Source organism: Lemur catta, chromosome 15, assembly GCF_020740605.2.
Source record: "Lemur catta isolate mLemCat1 chromosome 15, mLemCat1.pri, whole genome shotgun sequence".
In the NCBI taxonomy this organism is placed as follows: domain Eukaryota; kingdom Metazoa; phylum Chordata; class Mammalia; order Primates; family Lemuridae; genus Lemur; species Lemur catta.
The window spans coordinates 28,164,315-28,181,091 of NC_059142.1; the positions used below are offsets into that span (position 1 = coordinate 28,164,315).

Here is a 16,777-nt window from a genome sequence, read left to right on the forward strand (position 1 = left end):
GACCTGTGAGGGGCTACACAAGGGCACGACTACCAGGAGGTGAGAATCGCGGGGCCCTCTCAGAGGCTGGCTATTACACTTTCTTTAGTTCTGTGATAAACAGTCAAGTAGTAAAGACAAAATCAACTGTACATTCTGAAAACTTGGTTCAGCATTGTTCCTCTGAATATGAGTTATCAATTCTTAGTTTTTCTCCCTCTTTTAAATATTTCTAGAAGCCCTAATGGCTCTCCTAACCGACTGCTTAAAGCTGGAGTCATTTCTGCCCAAAACATCTACAGCTTTGGCTTTGGCAAGGTAAGAGGTTGCCGGTGACAGCCAGCGTTTGCGGGACTAACTGCAGGATCGCCTGGCCCCATCTCCCACCTTTGTCCAACTCCTCCCTCTTGTCCTCACCAAAGTGATTTTTTTCCCCTTTTTGTCCCTTCTGAGGGAAAGGTATCTCTTAGTGTTCCTGCCTTTACTGACAAATGGTCAAAACCCTGGAGAATTCCCTTGCATGGTCCTGGGCTAGATTTGGGGAGTTTAGAATATGGTCCTTTAATTCTCAGTGGAGGCCCCAGACATATTCTCTCTAACAGAGAGGCGGAGAGATATGCTGGCCCCATGGGTCTGCTTCCTTACTGACCTTGCCCTCCCACAGGCTTGTGACTATGGTTGGAATGCTTTTAAGGAATTGAAATTTTAAGCTGAGAAATATTTTGAGGGCAAATAGTATCTTTTGGGTGCTTGGTTCTGTCCATCAAAGAAAGAGACTGTTGGAAACATTAATGGGTGGATGAGTAATGTTCAATAACAGCTTGGCCACACTCCTGATTCTTTTGTGCTGAGGCAGCCTGGGGGTCAGTGGGGGAGAAGGAATGCTGGCTTTGGCCTCACAGTCCTGGGTTTGGTCCTAGCTATGGCGCTTCAGGCAGGCATCTGACTTCTTTCTAGGAGACTCGGTTTCTTCATTAGTAAAAGAAAAAGAATAACACAACTTTGCAAGGTTTATAGGAAGATTAAAGATAACATAAAGAATAATGTCCAGTGTATAGGGGTATTCAGCAAGTTGGTAAGTAGCAGCTGTCATTATTTCAGCTGGCTGATACGATTCTCCCCACAATCTGAGGTTGTGCTTTATTTCAGTTTTACCTCACAGGGGGGACGCAGCTTGCCTATCTAGGATCTCTTCCAGTCATTGGAGAAAAGGAAGTGATTCAAGCTGATGATGAGCCCACCTTCTGTTTCTTCAGTGGCCCCCACATGGTCATGACCAAGTAAGCAGGGGCTGGCCAGTGGAAGGTCTGATTTTGTCCCATGGGAAGAGTGGGCTGCGTGTGACTTCCTTGTGTGGAGGGTTTCTGCTCAAACACGGGGAGCTCTTAAGAACATGTGTCTAAATCATGGTTTCTCAACCTGGACATTATTGCTGTTTTTGGCCAGATGATCTTTTGTTGTTGGGGCAGTCCTGTGCATTGTGGGATATGTAGGAGCATTCCTGGTCTCTACCCACCAGTGTCAGTAGCAGGGCCATATGACTCCTGCAGCTATGACAACCAAGCTGTCTACAGACATTGCCATATGTCCTCTAGGGGGAGAACTACTGCTCTGAAAGATTAATTTAATCCAATGTTTTAACCTTTCTGCTTTTTAAAAAGTTAGAGGCAGCTTGGTGGTGACCATCTTGCCTCTGATATAGGCAGAAGGATATTGATGCCCCTGTAGAAACTGGAGTAGGTAGCAGCTGCAGCTCTCACCAGGCAAATCCAGCATAAGTGGCAGTAACAGGATTTGGTCATGACAAAAGTCCCTAGGGTGTTCTCAATCCCCAGAGACCTAGCCCCTGCAGGGTCATGGGAGTTATCTTGGCCGAGGTCTCTCACCCTCCTTGAACCTGGATGCCTCTTTCGTGCTCAGAAGATATAACCTCCTAAAAGGCCTCTGCCAAATTTGCAAGGCCCTCTGTCGTGCCCACGTCTGCTCCTTGTTTTCCTGCCCGTGCCACAGATTTGTTATCTGGTCTCTTTTTCTCTGTTTCATTGCTGCTGCCTTTGCCCAAGTCATTACCATCCCTCACCTGGACTGGCCTCCTAACTGGCCTCCCATTCTCTGGACCACCCCTGTCCTACCCATTCTCCACACTGCAGGTACCGTTGTCTTTCTAAAATATAAACCTGATCAAGTCACTCACTCCCAGTGACTTCCTGGCACCTGCACCTAAGTTCCCCAGGGTGCTTTAGTACCTGACAGTAGTGGGAGGGAGGACCCAGCAGTGGCTAGTGGGTGTTACAGGTTCTGTGTAGACACCACTTCTCTGGGAAAAGCTCACTCCCTGAAGTGGATGTTTACCCCTTTCTGTTCAAACTCTCTCCTTCCCTTGTAGCCTGGTGTGGAACGGGAGCAGGGTCACAGTAAAAGAGCTGAATCTCCCCACCCACCCTCACTGCAGCAGGCTGCGGCTGGCTGACTTGTTAATTGCTGAGCAGGAACACAGCAGGTGAGAGGGAGGCCCAAGGGCCAGGCCCCTTACAGCCCCAGGTCTCTTTGCAGACCCAGGTTCCGGGATATACAGGGCTGTCCCTGGGGTGTGGAGCACCAGCTCCCCTCAGCCCCAGCATTTCCTGACCATTGGAATCGGTCGACTTGACTTCCATGGACTGCCAATAAAGAGAAAGAGGAATTAATGAACAGCCTGAGCAGTGGGAATGGTGGTGGTGAGGGGCTCAACTCTGTCAGCTGTCCTGTAACCCTGAATGGTCCAGCCTCCTGCTGCAGCCCCTGAGACCCACCCATTTTGTCCCCATTAGGACAGCGTGTGGCTGTCTTGTTTTCATAGAGCGTGGTTGTGCATGAGATCCTGATGTCTGAGGAACCATGTCTCTGCCATTGAGGACATGCTCATGGGTCTTCGGACCTTAGGTTTCCTGGGCCTCCAGGGTTGGGTCCTTCAGTTCTTGCTAGGGCAGGCTCTAAATTCATGGGTTTACAACAGGGCAACTGAGGCCCTGAAATGGATCCAGGCTTATTGAGTGCTGTCCTGAGAAGGCCACTCAATTTCTGTAGAGGGCATCTAGAGAGGCCAGATTCTTCCTTTTGGGGAAGTTACCCTGAAGGGACCCAAGAAAGCTGAAAGAATGTGTAGATACAACATGGACTCTGATGTGAGACTGAGTGGGGTGTGTGTCCTTGGGTGAGCTCCTGACATTTCCTTGACATTTGTTTCCTAATGACTATGAGGATACGTTTCCTGCAGGTGATTATTAGGATCTGAGATGAATTATGCAGAGTGCTTTACTCAGGAGCTCTTAGTGACATTATCATTGTTGTCATTGATGGCTCTAAGCTCCCAGGGTCTGATCAGCAAAAGGCCACAGATTCCACCACCAGAGACCGCCCCACCCAACCCACACCCCATCCTGTTTTCTTAGAAAAATGTTGTATACAAATTATTCATTTAGAATGTGTTCAAAGGGCCTAGAGAAAGGGCAATACCCATTTTTTCATCATGTCCTCCTTCCCTCTCTGCCACCTGAAGCTTCTTCTCTTTTGCAGCAAGCTGCGGCACCCACACCTGCTGCAGCTGATGGCTGTGTGCCTGTCTCAGGACCTGGAGCAAACCCGCCTCGTGTACGAGCGCGTCACCGTGGGCACGCTGTTCAGCATCCTCCATGAACGAGTAAATGGCTGTTTTCATGGCTTTTCCCCTAGCTGCCCTCCCCGCTCCTTTCCCCTCTCCCACCCCAGCTGCGGAGATCCCATTCATGTGTGCATGGAAAATAAATCTCTTCATTCTTTTACTTTATGCAGGCTGTATAATGAGCCATTTAAGGCTGATAAGTACGTGCTTAGAACTACTGTGGTTTCATTTTTGTCAGTTCTGCTTCTTTATCACACATCTGTGAGTGCAGCAGACCCAGAAACACACAGACACGTTTCTTGCTAACTGTAATTCGGCAGCCCCTGGCTTTATTTTTCTACGTTTTTTACTTGTGCGCTATCCTGCTTTGTTTACATAGAGGTCTATGTCATTCCCCTCTCTCTCAAATTTCTTTGGGGTTAGAGAACATCTTCCATGGCCGACAGATTCCCTGAGAAGTATGCTTTGGGCTGAGTTATGGCTACAGAGAGCTCCTGGAGGATTTGATTTTTTTTCTGATTTTGTTCTAAAGACCTTCATTGCAGGGCCCTTACCCCAAATTTGCCATTTGCCCTTGTCCCAAGTTTGCCATTCCTCCTGCCTGAGGACCTCCTATTAGTATTCTCTTTTTCCTTTTTCCCTTGGGTGAGGGCATTACCTTAAAATGACATTTCTCTGGAGGAGAGACCCATTATGACTTCAGTCATCTGGGTGCACTGATGTATATGAATTTCTGTCCTCTTAGAAGGAACTTTCTAGTTTATCTGATTGGGATGAGGGGCTGAATTGGTCATCTGCATCCTGTGGGGTCCTTTGAGCTTCCAGGCTCTCCCAGCAGCAGGGGCTTGGACAGGGAGGGGACAGGGCATGGAACCTCCCCTGGCAGTTTTCCCCAGGCCAACCCTGGATCCACATACCAGGCTTTGGAACTTTCTCTTCATTGTTTATGGTATGAAGCAGCTCAGCGGAGGAAAAGGAGTCTAGGTTTGGAGCCAGGGGGCCTGGGTCAGTGGGACCTGAGGCCAGTCCTTTAGCCTCAGTGAGCTTTAGATTCTCCATCTGTAAGATGGGGACCCTAGGGACCTGTGAGGATCAAATGGAAAGATTTTGGAAATACAGTGTCAGGGGCCTGGTCCCTTTTATTCCTGGTGTTTTATCTCTTGCTTGCAGCGGTCCCAGTTCCCGGTGCTGCACATGGAGGTGATTGTGCACCTACTGCTCCAGATCTCCGATGCCCTGAGATACCTGCATTCTCGGGGGTTTATCCATCGCTCCCTCAGCTCTTACGCTGTCCATGTCGTCTCCCCAGGGGAAGCAAGGCTGACCAATCTGGAGTACATGATGGAAAGGTGGGTGCAACCTGTTGTGTGACTTCCTCCTGAAGAAAGTCCCTGGGGGACGTTAGCTGTAGAGGCAGAATCTGATCTGGGTGGGACTCCTTCTCATTGGTAAGCTGAACTGCCCCTCAGTGAATGAAGAGGTTTCCCAAATGCCTTACTCTGTTTGCCAAGCCTGGAGGGACTTTGGGGAACTTACTTCTATTCAGGACATTTTAATAAACATTTAATAAGTAAGAGCTCATATTAGCCAATGTGAATATATGCTGTAGCTGTCCACTCCAAAATTTTCAGTGGCTGAACACAACGAGTATTTCTCACTCACATTGCAGTCTAGTAGGTGTATTACAGAGGGGCAGTGTTCCATGTCTCTCCCATCTGTGGCTCTGCCAGCCTCCGAGCCTCTGTCCCCTACTACGTTATTTGTGTTGGTGGTCGTTGAGCAACAGAGAGAGCATGGAGGGAACACGGTGGGGTTTGGGAGCAGCCCCAAGTGGGTAATATCATTGCTTCCCACTTGACAGTGGCCACAGCCCAATCACCTTCTTACTGTAGGAGGCTGAGAAACGTGCCTTAGCTGTGCATCCTGGAAGGAGGGAGAATGTGATGGGTGCTGATGAGCCTGATGGCCTGTCACACCTGCTATGTCCAGGCCAAGCACTGGGCTGGTGGACGTGAAGGGCCTGCCTTACCCTTAAGGGGCTCAGCACAGTGAGAGGCAGGCAAAAACAATGTCCTCATTCAAAGGTTGGTGGATGAGCTTAATTTTCTGTTTGCCTGGAGTCAAAGTCCTTCTGAGAGTTGGGGACTGACCCTCACTTCTCGTCCCCAAGCTCTGAGAGGCAGAGATCTCCCCTGCACTTGCTTGCTGCCATCCTCAGCTCTGAGCCTTTGCCCAGTGTTGATGCTGCTCTTCTCTGAGGCCTCAGCCACTGGGCAGATCCCTGGCTTAGAACTCCCTACCTCCTCTTACCCTGCCCCTGCCCCCGCCCCAGCTTTGTTTCTGAGTTTCTTGCAGGCCTTTCTTTCTCACACACTTCAGAATTCACTTCTCTTGCTAGATGAAAAGCTCCATGAGGGCAGGTATTTCTGTTTTAGTCACTGTAGTCACTGCTGCTTCTCAAATGCCTAGCACAGGCCTTCACACAGTGGGCACTCAGCATTTTTTTTGCTTTTGGAGACAGTATCTTGCTCTGTTACCCGAGCTAGAATGCAGTGGCATCATCATAGTTCACTGCAACCTCAAACTCCTGGGCTGAAGCAATCCTCCTGCCTCAGCCTCCCCAGTAGCTGGAACTACAGATACATGCCACCATGCCTAGCTAATTTTTCTATATTTTGTAGAGACGAGGCCTTGCTCTTGGTCAGGCTGGTCTTGAACTTCTGGCCTCAAGCAATCTTCCCGCCTGAGCCTCCCAAAGTGCTAGGATTACAGGCATGAGCCACTGCACCTGGCCAGCATGTTTTTTGAATGAATGAAACTGAAAGAGTCACCTCCCCAGACCTTGAGTGCCTCTTATCCCTCTGCCTAGAGAAGAGGGCAGAGGCCAGATTGTGCTTGGCCTTGTGGGCCCTGGTGAGGTGTTTGAATTTCATCCTGAGAACACTGGGATGCTGTGGAAGAGGTTTTCTTGAGCATTATGGTGTCATGCATGACTTATAGGTTGAGATGATAAGAACCCTCTGGCTCCTGTGTCTCTAGAAGGGGCTGCTATGCTGGGGCAGGAGAGAGCAGGGCAGTCATTAGGGTGTGATGAACTGCTGTAGGTTTCTACTTGGGAATGAGCACAGGCCACTTGAGCTGCTCACCTCATATCTGGTCCATTCTTAGTGTGAATTAAAACCTTTCAGGGGTTCCTCATTGCCTACAAGGTTAAGTCAAGGCACCTTTGCAGGGAGTGAAAGCCTTCCCAGGTGGGGCTCCACCCACAGAGCCACCCTGATGACTGCCCCAATGCCCTCTGGCCATTTGAAGCCACTTTCAGTCCATGCCTTTTTGCAGAGCTGCTCTCTATATCTGGGATACCTGGTACACACCTCTTCGGTTTTTTTTTTTTTTTTTTTTTTTGGAGATAGGCTCTCACTCTGTTGCCCAGGCTGGAGTGAAGTGGCATCATCATGACTCACTGCAGCCTCAACCTCCTGGGCTCAAGCAATCCTCCTGTCAGCCTCCCAAGTAGCTGGGACTATAGCGGGATGCACCCCTGCGCCTGGCTGATATTTTTATTTTTTATACAGATGGGGACTCACTATGTTGTCCAGAGTAGTCTCAAACTCCTAATCTCAAGCAATCCTCCTGCCTTGGCCTCCCAAAGTGCTGGGATTACAGATGTGAGCCACTGCACCCAGCTCTCTTTAGTCTTTTAAGCTCCCTTCAGACACAGTCTCCTACCACTGATGCCCTCATCCATGAGGCACTTTGCATATTCCTCTCACGTGTATCCCTCCAGTGCACCTCAGTCATTTCTATAGAAGTGTGTTGGCCCCGCTAGATAGCGAGTTCGTCACCAGCTCAGGGCCTGCCACATGATAAGTGCTCAGTAAATGTTTCTTAAATGATTGGATGAGTCTAGATGATGGAAAAACTTGAGATGGTTCAGAGTTGACCACTTTGGCTGTGTGTTCAGGAGCAGTGAAAGCTAAGGGGTTCAGGGGTTTTTGCTGTTGATAACACCATTGGCCTTTTAGGAAGGCTGTGACAGAATCCATTATTTCTCAGTGATTGAGCGCCATCTGCTGTTGCTATGGAGGCATAACAGTTTCTTTCTCTACTTTTGCTCTCCAGTGGCAATGTGAATCTTAGAGTGAAATGGTGCTTTGGAGATGGCCCAGCCCAACCCTGTACTCTTATAGATGAGGAAACTGAGGCCCAGAGGGGTGAAGGGATCATGTGAAGTTACCCAATTGGTTGGATAGAGGTGCAGTTTGGGCTAGAACCAGGTGGAGGAGGATGCCTCCAGGCTATACGGGCAGGCTGGATTGGAGATTGAGGGCAGGAAGATCAACTAGGAGGCCATGGGACAGGGCCTGGTGGTGACCAAGGAGCCAAAATAGAAGGGAAAAAAGTGAAATACAGAGAGGAGCAGGGGTGAACAGCTGGCCAAGTGAGAGGGTAGGAGGTAATCAGGGTCTGTGAGTGCTCCTGGGAAGTCCAGCGGGACGGGGTATGGTAGGAAGGTGTGAGTTCTCATATGGGCTTCTTGATCTCAGAATGGCAATGCAGGCAGAAATGTCAGTCAGCAAGCAGTTGCAGCCGTAACTGCGTACCCTTCTTTGAAAGCTGATGACGTGAGTTGATTATCCAGGAACCCAAAATAGCCTTTAATTCCGCATTTATTTTTGGTAACATTCTACTTGGGCACATCTGTTTGTTGAATGTCATTGTCAAGGGTAGCGTTCCATCTCTTGGTGTAGAAGTGATGCAGCAGTTTCTCCTATCCTTCAGCTGCTCCGTAATGGAATCTTTAGAGCTGGAACTGACCTTGTAAATGGTGTCACATAGCTGCAGCCAAATGTAATTTTAATGATGTCAAAGCTGAAGCCCAGAAAAATAACTGTTCTAGAGTAAGAGCCAGAAAAGAAGTCCCCCACTCCCAGCTAGCTTTAACAGAGGAGGAAGAAGGGGTTGTAAGGGCAGAAGGTGAGAGGAAATAGGAAAGAAGGGATTTAAAATCCTGGTTATAAGTGACTTGTCCTTTGCTAGGGCCTTAGACAAGCTTGGCAGGCCTGAGAAGGGTGTTTCTCTTGAAGAATTGCCCCCGAGCTTGGGAAGCCAAGAGAGCTAGGTTCTCAGAATACATCTCTGACAATAAAACACTCCATTGTGTTTTCTGCGTTGCTAATATAATTTATATTAATTTAACACATAATTATGTAAGGTACATACAAATATTAAATTTATACATTAAATATAAAAATATTTATATATTAAATTTGCACACACATCCACACTGTTCACACCACACCAGGCCACACCTAACTATTCAGCAGTGTAACTAAAAAGTCAGTACCAGATTTTATAACACCATGACTTCTTGAACTCAGTGCCCTCTATCAAAAGGTTTGCTGGAAGAAACATTATTTAGGGAGTTTGCTCAAAGTCTGAGAAGCCCATCCCATCCTCTAAAATTTGTCCTCACACCAGGTCAGCAAAAAACTTGCTATCACTTTCTTTTTGAAAACTTTTTTTGAAAACCAGCAGTCAAGTCTTTACTAAATGCTTCCCATAATGCTCATACTAATTCCTTACTTGGCAAAATGCTTTGTGGCTCATGGAGTGTTTCTGCATCTATGATCTCATTTGATTCTCACAACAGCTGTGGGCAGAAATCATCTCTGACTTCACCCTGAGGACTCTTGTTGGCCCAGAAGACCTTTAGGATGCTCTGACTTAGCTCTTAGGAAGTCTGGTTGGGAAGATGAGTTATTCACGCAAACGAGTGAACCTTTGAATGCTGAAATGAGAGTGCTCACTCCCAAGAGGGCAAGAGTTCAGAAAAGAAGCAATCATGAGGGCTGGGTGTGGCAGCCCATGCCTATAATCCCAGCACTTTGGGAGGCTGAGGCAGGAGGATTGCTTCAGGCCAGGGATTCGAGACAAACCTGGGCAACACAGTGAGACCCCATCTCTAAAAAATAAAATAAAATTAGCCAGGTGTAGTGGCATGCACCTATAGTCCCAGCTACTTGGGAGGCTGAGGCAGGAGGATTGCTTGAGCCCAGGAATTTGAGGCTGCAGTGAGCTATGATTGCGCCACTGGACTCCAGCCTGGGTGACAGAGCAAGTCCCCATTCAAAAAAAAAAAAGCAATCATGAGGAGTTGGAGAAGTCCCAGGTGGCTTTGATAAAGCAGATGGGGCTTGATGGGGGGGTGTCTTGAAAGAGTCTTACGTTCATTTATTCAACAGCAAGCATCAGGCTCTGGTGTAAGCTCAGGGATACAGTGAATAAAAGGCAGATAACGTGCCTGCTCTCATGGAGCTGACTCTCTAGTGGAGGGGAGAGAGATAATAAACTAAATATCTGAGCAAAAAATTCAGGTAAGTGCTTGAAGCCAATAAAACAGGACTACTTTAGATTAGGTGGTCAGGGAAGGCCTCTCTAAGGAGTGACTTTCAAAGTAATTCACTAGTCACAAGAAGCAGCTAGTTGCTCTAGGATCTATGGGGAGAGCATGCCAGGCCAGTGGTACAAAAACCTGAGGTGGTAGCGTTCTTGGCATGTTGGAGGGACTGAAGGAAGGCCCCTGTGATGAGAGTGGAGTAGGTGAGTAGGAGAGAGTGATCAGCTGAGATGGGGGTCGGGGGAGGCCTGGGTGGGTAAGGTGTTGAAACACCTCTGAGCCAGTGTGGCTTAGCTCAGTGTCTAGCTAGGTTTGTGGAAGCTCAAGGAAGTTGTCAGTCTTGATAGGCAAAAATTTTACAGATGCACTATGTAGTGATCAAAAGACCCTTTAAGGCATGAGTCCTGCCCTTGTGTGTTTTCTTCTGTAGCCAGGATGGAGGTGTACACAGGGACCTGACTCGAGTACCCCTCCCTGCCCAGCTGTACAGCTGGGCTGCACCAGAAGTGATCTTACAGAAGGCAGCCGCAGTGAAGTCGGACATCTACAGCTTTTCTGTGATGATACAGGAGATTTTAACAGGTAGATCAAGATTATTAATGGTTGACCAGAGTCCCTGTTGTTAGATTGTATTTTTTCCCCCAGAAGTTACTTAGTTTTATGCTTATGGAAGATATAAGGTGATCTCCCAGAAATCTTTCTCTTTTAACTATTCTTTAAGACTCAGCGAGACTCACCCATCTGCATGACAGTGATGATGCATTAAATCCAAGCAAAACTTTTGTACTGAATATTGTCAATACGTAGGGTCTCTGTGAGGTACCCCTTAAGGACTTGTAAATGAATGCAAAAGGCTGGCCTTGGAGAAGTAAACTATGAAATCAAACACACCCCAGCGTCCAGTAGAAGTATAAACAGTGTCACCTGAAAGAAATGGATGCCCTTCCAAACCATAGGACTCTAATGTGAAGAAAGTGATCACATCTGAAGACAGAAGGAATCCTTCAAGAGAAGGACACACACACGCACACACACACACCCCACATTCATTGAGGGAGTCAGCTGCCTTTTTCAGTGTTTGCAGTCCCAGAGGCAAAACCACTCCATCTATGAAATGAATGCATTCAGCTACCTAGCCTAATGCCATGAAATACTCCCTTCTGGCCCCCAGGTCTGCCAGCAGGGAGCCTGTGTGTATGTGACGCTGACACTACTATTTCCTATCTTTGTGGCAGGATTTCCTTGGTAAATGGGTAAAGTAGCTTCTTGTTTGTAATTCAGCTTCCAGGTAGTTTTTCTACAGAGAGAAATCAATGTTTAAAGGGGTTGAGTGACTTGACTGAGGTTGCCCAGCTTCATCTCATTTCATTTTTTTGTCCCCTTCTACCTCCTGATTTCTTAATGTTACTCCTTCCTATGACTTTTTCCTTCCAGACAACATACCCTGGAATGGCTTAGACGGCTCAGTCATTAAAGAAGCTATAGTCTTGGGAAATTATTTAGAAGCTGATGTCAGGCTTCCGAAACCTTACTATGATATTGTTAAGTCAGGCCTCCAGGTCAAGCCGAAAGACCGAACTATGAACCTTCAAGATATCCGGTATATTCTGAAGAATGACTTAAAGGCAAGCCCTGAAGTTGTTGGGATTTTATTTCTACCTACCCATCTCAGGAGAATAGGGAGTAAGAGACCAAGACGAAGCTAGAGACCAAGTTGTAAGAAATTTTGGAAATCCTCATTTGGTTATACCCTTTCTATGTAGCTGAGAAAAGCCTAACTGCTTAACTTGGTGAGAGCAGCAGGGAATTGAGGAGGGGAGCAGGGGAGGTTCAACACACACTAGGGGCACACTGCAGGCACATAGTAGAGATTCAATGAGTGGTAGCTATTATTATTGCTTTCAAGGTATTGATAATAACAATAACTTAACTAATTAGGACTACAGTCAGCCTACCCAATAGGAGTTTATCTGATACCTCAATTGGTTTCTAAAACCCCAGTGACATTCAGATGACTGTGAATATGTCCTTGACAATATTTCCTGTGTTACAGGATTTTATTGGAGCCCAGAGGACTCAGCCAACTGAGAGCTCCAGGGTGCAGAGATATGAACTCCATCCTGATGTCAATGTCTATCTAGGACTGACTTCAGAACATCCAAAAGAGACCTCTGACTTGGAAATCAAAGAGCTAAAGGAAACGGGTATGGCCTTAACTCACAGGTTAAGCATCACTTTGTCACAGTTGTGTTCTGAGAGTGACATAAGCTGTAACTAATCATCTACTCCAAGCTGTACATATAACTTATGCTGGGAAAAGATGGATGTGTTAGGGAAAAATCAATATCCTTAAAATAATGAAGTTAAACTTTTGGGGCTCCATATATACCTGGCGTGGATCCAGAACTAAGTAGTAACAATGAGTTTATTTTTAACATGATTACTCTTAAATTGAATTTATCTTTCTTTCTTTTTTTTTTGAGACAGAGTCTCACTCTGTTGCCTGGGCTAGAGTGCTGTGGCATCAGCCTAGGTCACAGCAACCTCAAACTCCCGGGCTCAAGCGATCCTCCTGCCTCAGCCTCCCAGAGTGCTAGGCAGGCATGAGCCACCACTCCCTGCCTGTTAAGAATTTCTCTAATTCCTTCACAAATAAAAATTATTTTTAAATTGAAAACTACTGGGCTGGGCGCGGTGGCTCATGCCTGTAATCCTAGCACTCTAGGAGGCCGAGGCGGGTGGATTGCTCGAGGTCAGGAGTTCGAGACCAGCCTCAGCAAGAGCAAGACCCCATCTCTACTAAAAATAGAAAAGAAATTATCTGGCCAACTAAACATATATATAGAAAAAATTAGCCGGGCCTGGTGGCGCATGCCTGTAGTCCCAGCTACTCGGGAGGCTGAGGCAGTAGGATCGCTTAAGCCCAGGAGTTTGAGGTTGCTGTGAGCTAGGCTGACGCCACAGCACTCACTCTAGCCCGGGCAACACAGTGAGACTCTGTCTCAAAAAAAAAAAAAAAAAAAAAATTGAAAACTACTGTCTGCTTGTTATCGAAAATTTGAAAGAGTACAAAGAAAAAAATTACTTACCATTTTAATTCTGCCACTTAGAAAAAATTTGTTAACATTTTGGTCTTTCCTTCCAACCTTTTTTCTACTTTTTTGATTTTCCTTGACACAGGGTCTCACTATGTTGCCCAGGCTGGTCTCAAACTCCTGGGCTAAGCAATCCTCCTGCCTCAACAATCCTCCTGCCTCAGCCTCCTGAGTAGCTGAGATTACAGGCATGCACCAGAATGCCCAGCTTTTACTGCTTTTTAGTGCATTTGAAAACCTTAGAATTTAGAGCTAGAAAGGGCCTTGGAATCATCAGTCTTAATGCCCTCATATTACAGACGAGAAAAGTAAGGTTCAGAGAGGTTGTGACCTGCTCAGGATCACAGTGAGATTGTTACAGAGCTGGAACTCAAGCCATCCAGCCAAACAACCATTCCCTGTTACTCTCCTTTTGACAGGGCCAGAGGCCTCCAGAGTAGCCCCCAAGCTCTCATCATTTTAGCTTCTTTATCCCATTCTCTGCAAGCTGTACAGTTGTCCACCAGGGATGGTGGGTCGTCAGTCCTGGTGTTGTTTTTGAGTTATTTATCCCTCCCATGATGCAGTGGCTTCTTGGGCAGTATCTCAGCTACTTTTATCAGATGCTTACTAAGAGCATAACTTTAACTGACGTAAATAGTCAAACTCTTGTGTGTGTAAAGAAAGCTATGAATGTGGTTCTTAAGATTCAGGGTCCTGTAATTTGCATGTCCTGACAGTTATACATGTATGAACGCACTGTAAATGAAGCTTAGAATGTTTCCCCCAGGGTTGGACTCCCTCCCCAAAAGTTCAGCCTCATCCCATATCAAAATGGGAACTTTTACCTAGGTTAGAAATACCTTCCCCGCTCTCTGTGAGTGTATCCAGTGGTCTTCCACAACTGGGAAGGGAGTGGGAAAATAAAAGCTATTTTGCGCATTCTTGTCCTCTTGAACAAGGCAAGGCTGCTTAGTTGCTGAATATGATCACTTTAATCAGTTGCATGCTGCCATTCTTTTCAACAGGCAGTCAGCCTCATTCACCAAGGAGTCACTTTTCTCCCACTGAGAAAAGAACACCAGATCCTCAGGCCCCAGGTCCCAGTCTGACTGCCAAGGAGACTCAGAATCAAGATACTCCTTCTGATCCATTTGTGGCAGAAGAGGCCAGCAGCCCCAGCCTAGATCAGGCAAGCCTCTGCAGCTTCGAAATCAATGAAATCTACTCAGGCTGCCTGAACTTGGAAGATGACAAAGAGGAAGAGCCTCTAGGAGCTGCTTCATCTCTTGAGGGGAATAGACCAAACCAGGTAGATGAACTGAAATCCATGGAAGAAGAGTTGCATAAGATGGAGAGAGAGGCCTGCTGTTTTTTTGATGAGGGTGAGAACTCTTCAGAAGCTGATACAGTGCTCTCCTTTGAGGACTGGGACTGGCAAAATGCTTCGCTTGGTTCACTCAGCCTTTCTGAACCAACCAGAGAGGCCAAGGGCAATGTGAGCAACAGGTCCATGACTGAGGAGTACATCAGTAAGTGTGTGCTCAATCTAAAGATTGCACAGACATTAATGCACCAGAATGCCAGTTTGCTGAGAAATGCCCAACAGAAGATAGATAAGCTTGAGATGATACAGAAGGAACAGGAAGAGTGCAGGTCTTTGTGGGCTACTTCAAGACAGTTTGCAAATGTCTACAACTTGCCTTCAGCTATGAGTCCTCCAGCTTTGAGTTATATTCCTCCTGTCATGCAGCAATCAGGGGGCCAGCAGCCAGATAACAGAGGCAATTTCCCAACCCTAGAAAGGTTTCCAAGAACAGCGAAAGACTTTCAAGGAGGACATTTTGGCAAAAGGTCCAGGAAAAAAAGTGGTTGTGACTGGAAACCTTTCATCCAAGTCTCTGAAGAAAGCACAGGGGATCAGTCAGAGACGGCCCATCAGGTAACCTAAGTGGGAGGGAGGGGCAGCCTAAGCAGGACCCGAAAGCCAGGTTCAACATTGTCCCCTACCTGGCTGCGGGGACTGACATAAGTGCGACCAGCTTGAAACAAGGTCCTCTTGGCTTTGGGAAATAAGTCCTCTAGGATGGAATTCCAAGGTAGATACTCTACCTCACACTGCAAACCCAACACACAGTCCATGTTCTTCTCTGTAGTTTCGTATGTATCAGATTGAACCATAAGAAATTGCTGGGTTCTTTTAATCACAAAACTAATTTTATTATATTTTTTCCCACTTAAATTTCTTGGCTAATATCTTCACTCTCCCAATGACTTCTGGTTCTTATTTTCTTGCTGGACACAATGTCTTTACCCTGCTTTAGATTTTCCACACATCTCTTGACAGCCCAGGTTGCTCTCTTCTCAGATTCTCTCTCCAACGTGTTTACTTCAGGCTGGATTTTAACCTTCCTTGATCTCTGAATGAAGTCTGAATTTCCTCTTACTCCTTTCTCTCTCTGGTTCTTCATGTGGGCTCCCACACCTTCCTTTGCTCCTTCCTCCTCCGCTGTGCTGTTTTATAGGTTAAAACAAGTATGGCAATTTCACATGGTTCAAATTACGAGATATGTTGGGCAGATATATCCCATTCTAAGTTGCTCATTCATTCATTCATTCATTCACTTAATGAACATTTATAAAGGCAGAGGCTCTATTCGTCCCTGGGATATGATGATGAATAAATTACAAGCTCTGCCTGTAAGTAGCTCAAATACCAGTGGGGGACTGAGGGACCTGGTGGCCAAAGAACACACCTTAGAGGAGGTGGGCAGACACCGTGGGAGCTGGCTGGGAGGTAGAGCTTGAGGCTTCCGGAGGTTGCAGAGTGGCTCCCCTGTGAATTCCTGAAGGACAGGGCCCAGCCTTACTCATTCCATGTCCTGGCACCTAGCGTGGCGCCTAACACATAGAGAGAACTTGATAAATGGTCATTGAAGGAATGAGGGAATGAATGAATGAATGAATGAATTTGAACAAGTTCACACACAGAGAACGGACTGCCTCTTGAATCATAGAATTTTAGAGCTGAAGATCCCTCAGACATGGATCACCCCTGTCGTTTAACAGAGTGTGAAGCTCAAGCTCGGTGACTTAAACTTCGCAAGATCCAAGGTAGGAGAAGGGTAGGAGCGGTCTGCCCCATTGGAAGGAGGATTTTAGAATTGCTGGGCCATGATGATAAAAAGCAGGCCAACTTTTAGTAGGTTTTATTACCAGTTTAAAATTATCTATTTACAAGCACCCTATCTTGCTTATACAGGGCAAACAGCTCTCCCCTTGCCCCCAAACTTGCTACACTACCATCAGGGTCCAACCTGATTAGGGGCAGGTCTCCTGATGCATAGTCTAGTGTTCTTTCATCATACCATACTGAATTTTAGTGAGGCTTCAGTCCTCACTTAGAACATTTGGAAAAGCATTGGCATTTGTTTTCACATAAAGAGAAGGCTCAAGGAATTTACTTAGATTCTAATATTTCTTTTTCTATTGAAAATTAGAGTTTGCTAGAAAGCTATTAGAAATAACTTTTGTATATTATGTGTTGGTTATCTATTGCTATGTAACAGCAGAAGAAAAAAGCCCCAAACTTAGTGGCTTAAAATAACAGTCGTTTATTATTTCTTGCAATTCTGTGGGTCAGGAATTTGACAGGGTTCACCTGAGTGGTTCTTCTTTTCCATG

General features: G+C 46.5%; 1 protein-coding gene across 3 annotated transcripts in view; it reads left to right on the top strand.

The window, feature by feature from the left end:
- TEX14 (testis expressed 14, intercellular bridge forming factor) overlaps positions 1 to 16,777 on the top strand; it is a 96,231-nt gene that overhangs the window by 47,946 nt on the left and 31,508 nt on the right. For all 3 annotated transcript variants that reach the window (XM_045525651.1, XM_045525649.1, XM_045525650.1), the window contains 9 exons: positions 216 to 297; positions 1,129 to 1,259; positions 2,366 to 2,479; positions 3,535 to 3,658; positions 4,790 to 4,968; positions 10,450 to 10,601; positions 11,454 to 11,644; positions 12,073 to 12,223; positions 14,122 to 15,035. In XM_045525651.1, the coding sequence (XP_045381607.1) occupies positions 216 to 297; positions 1,129 to 1,259; positions 2,366 to 2,479; positions 3,535 to 3,658; positions 4,790 to 4,968; positions 10,450 to 10,601; positions 11,454 to 11,644; positions 12,073 to 12,223; positions 14,122 to 15,035 (2,038 nt within the window). The remainder of the gene's footprint in view (positions 1 to 215; positions 298 to 1,128; positions 1,260 to 2,365; positions 2,480 to 3,534; positions 3,659 to 4,789; positions 4,969 to 10,449; positions 10,602 to 11,453; positions 11,645 to 12,072; positions 12,224 to 14,121; positions 15,036 to 16,777) is intronic.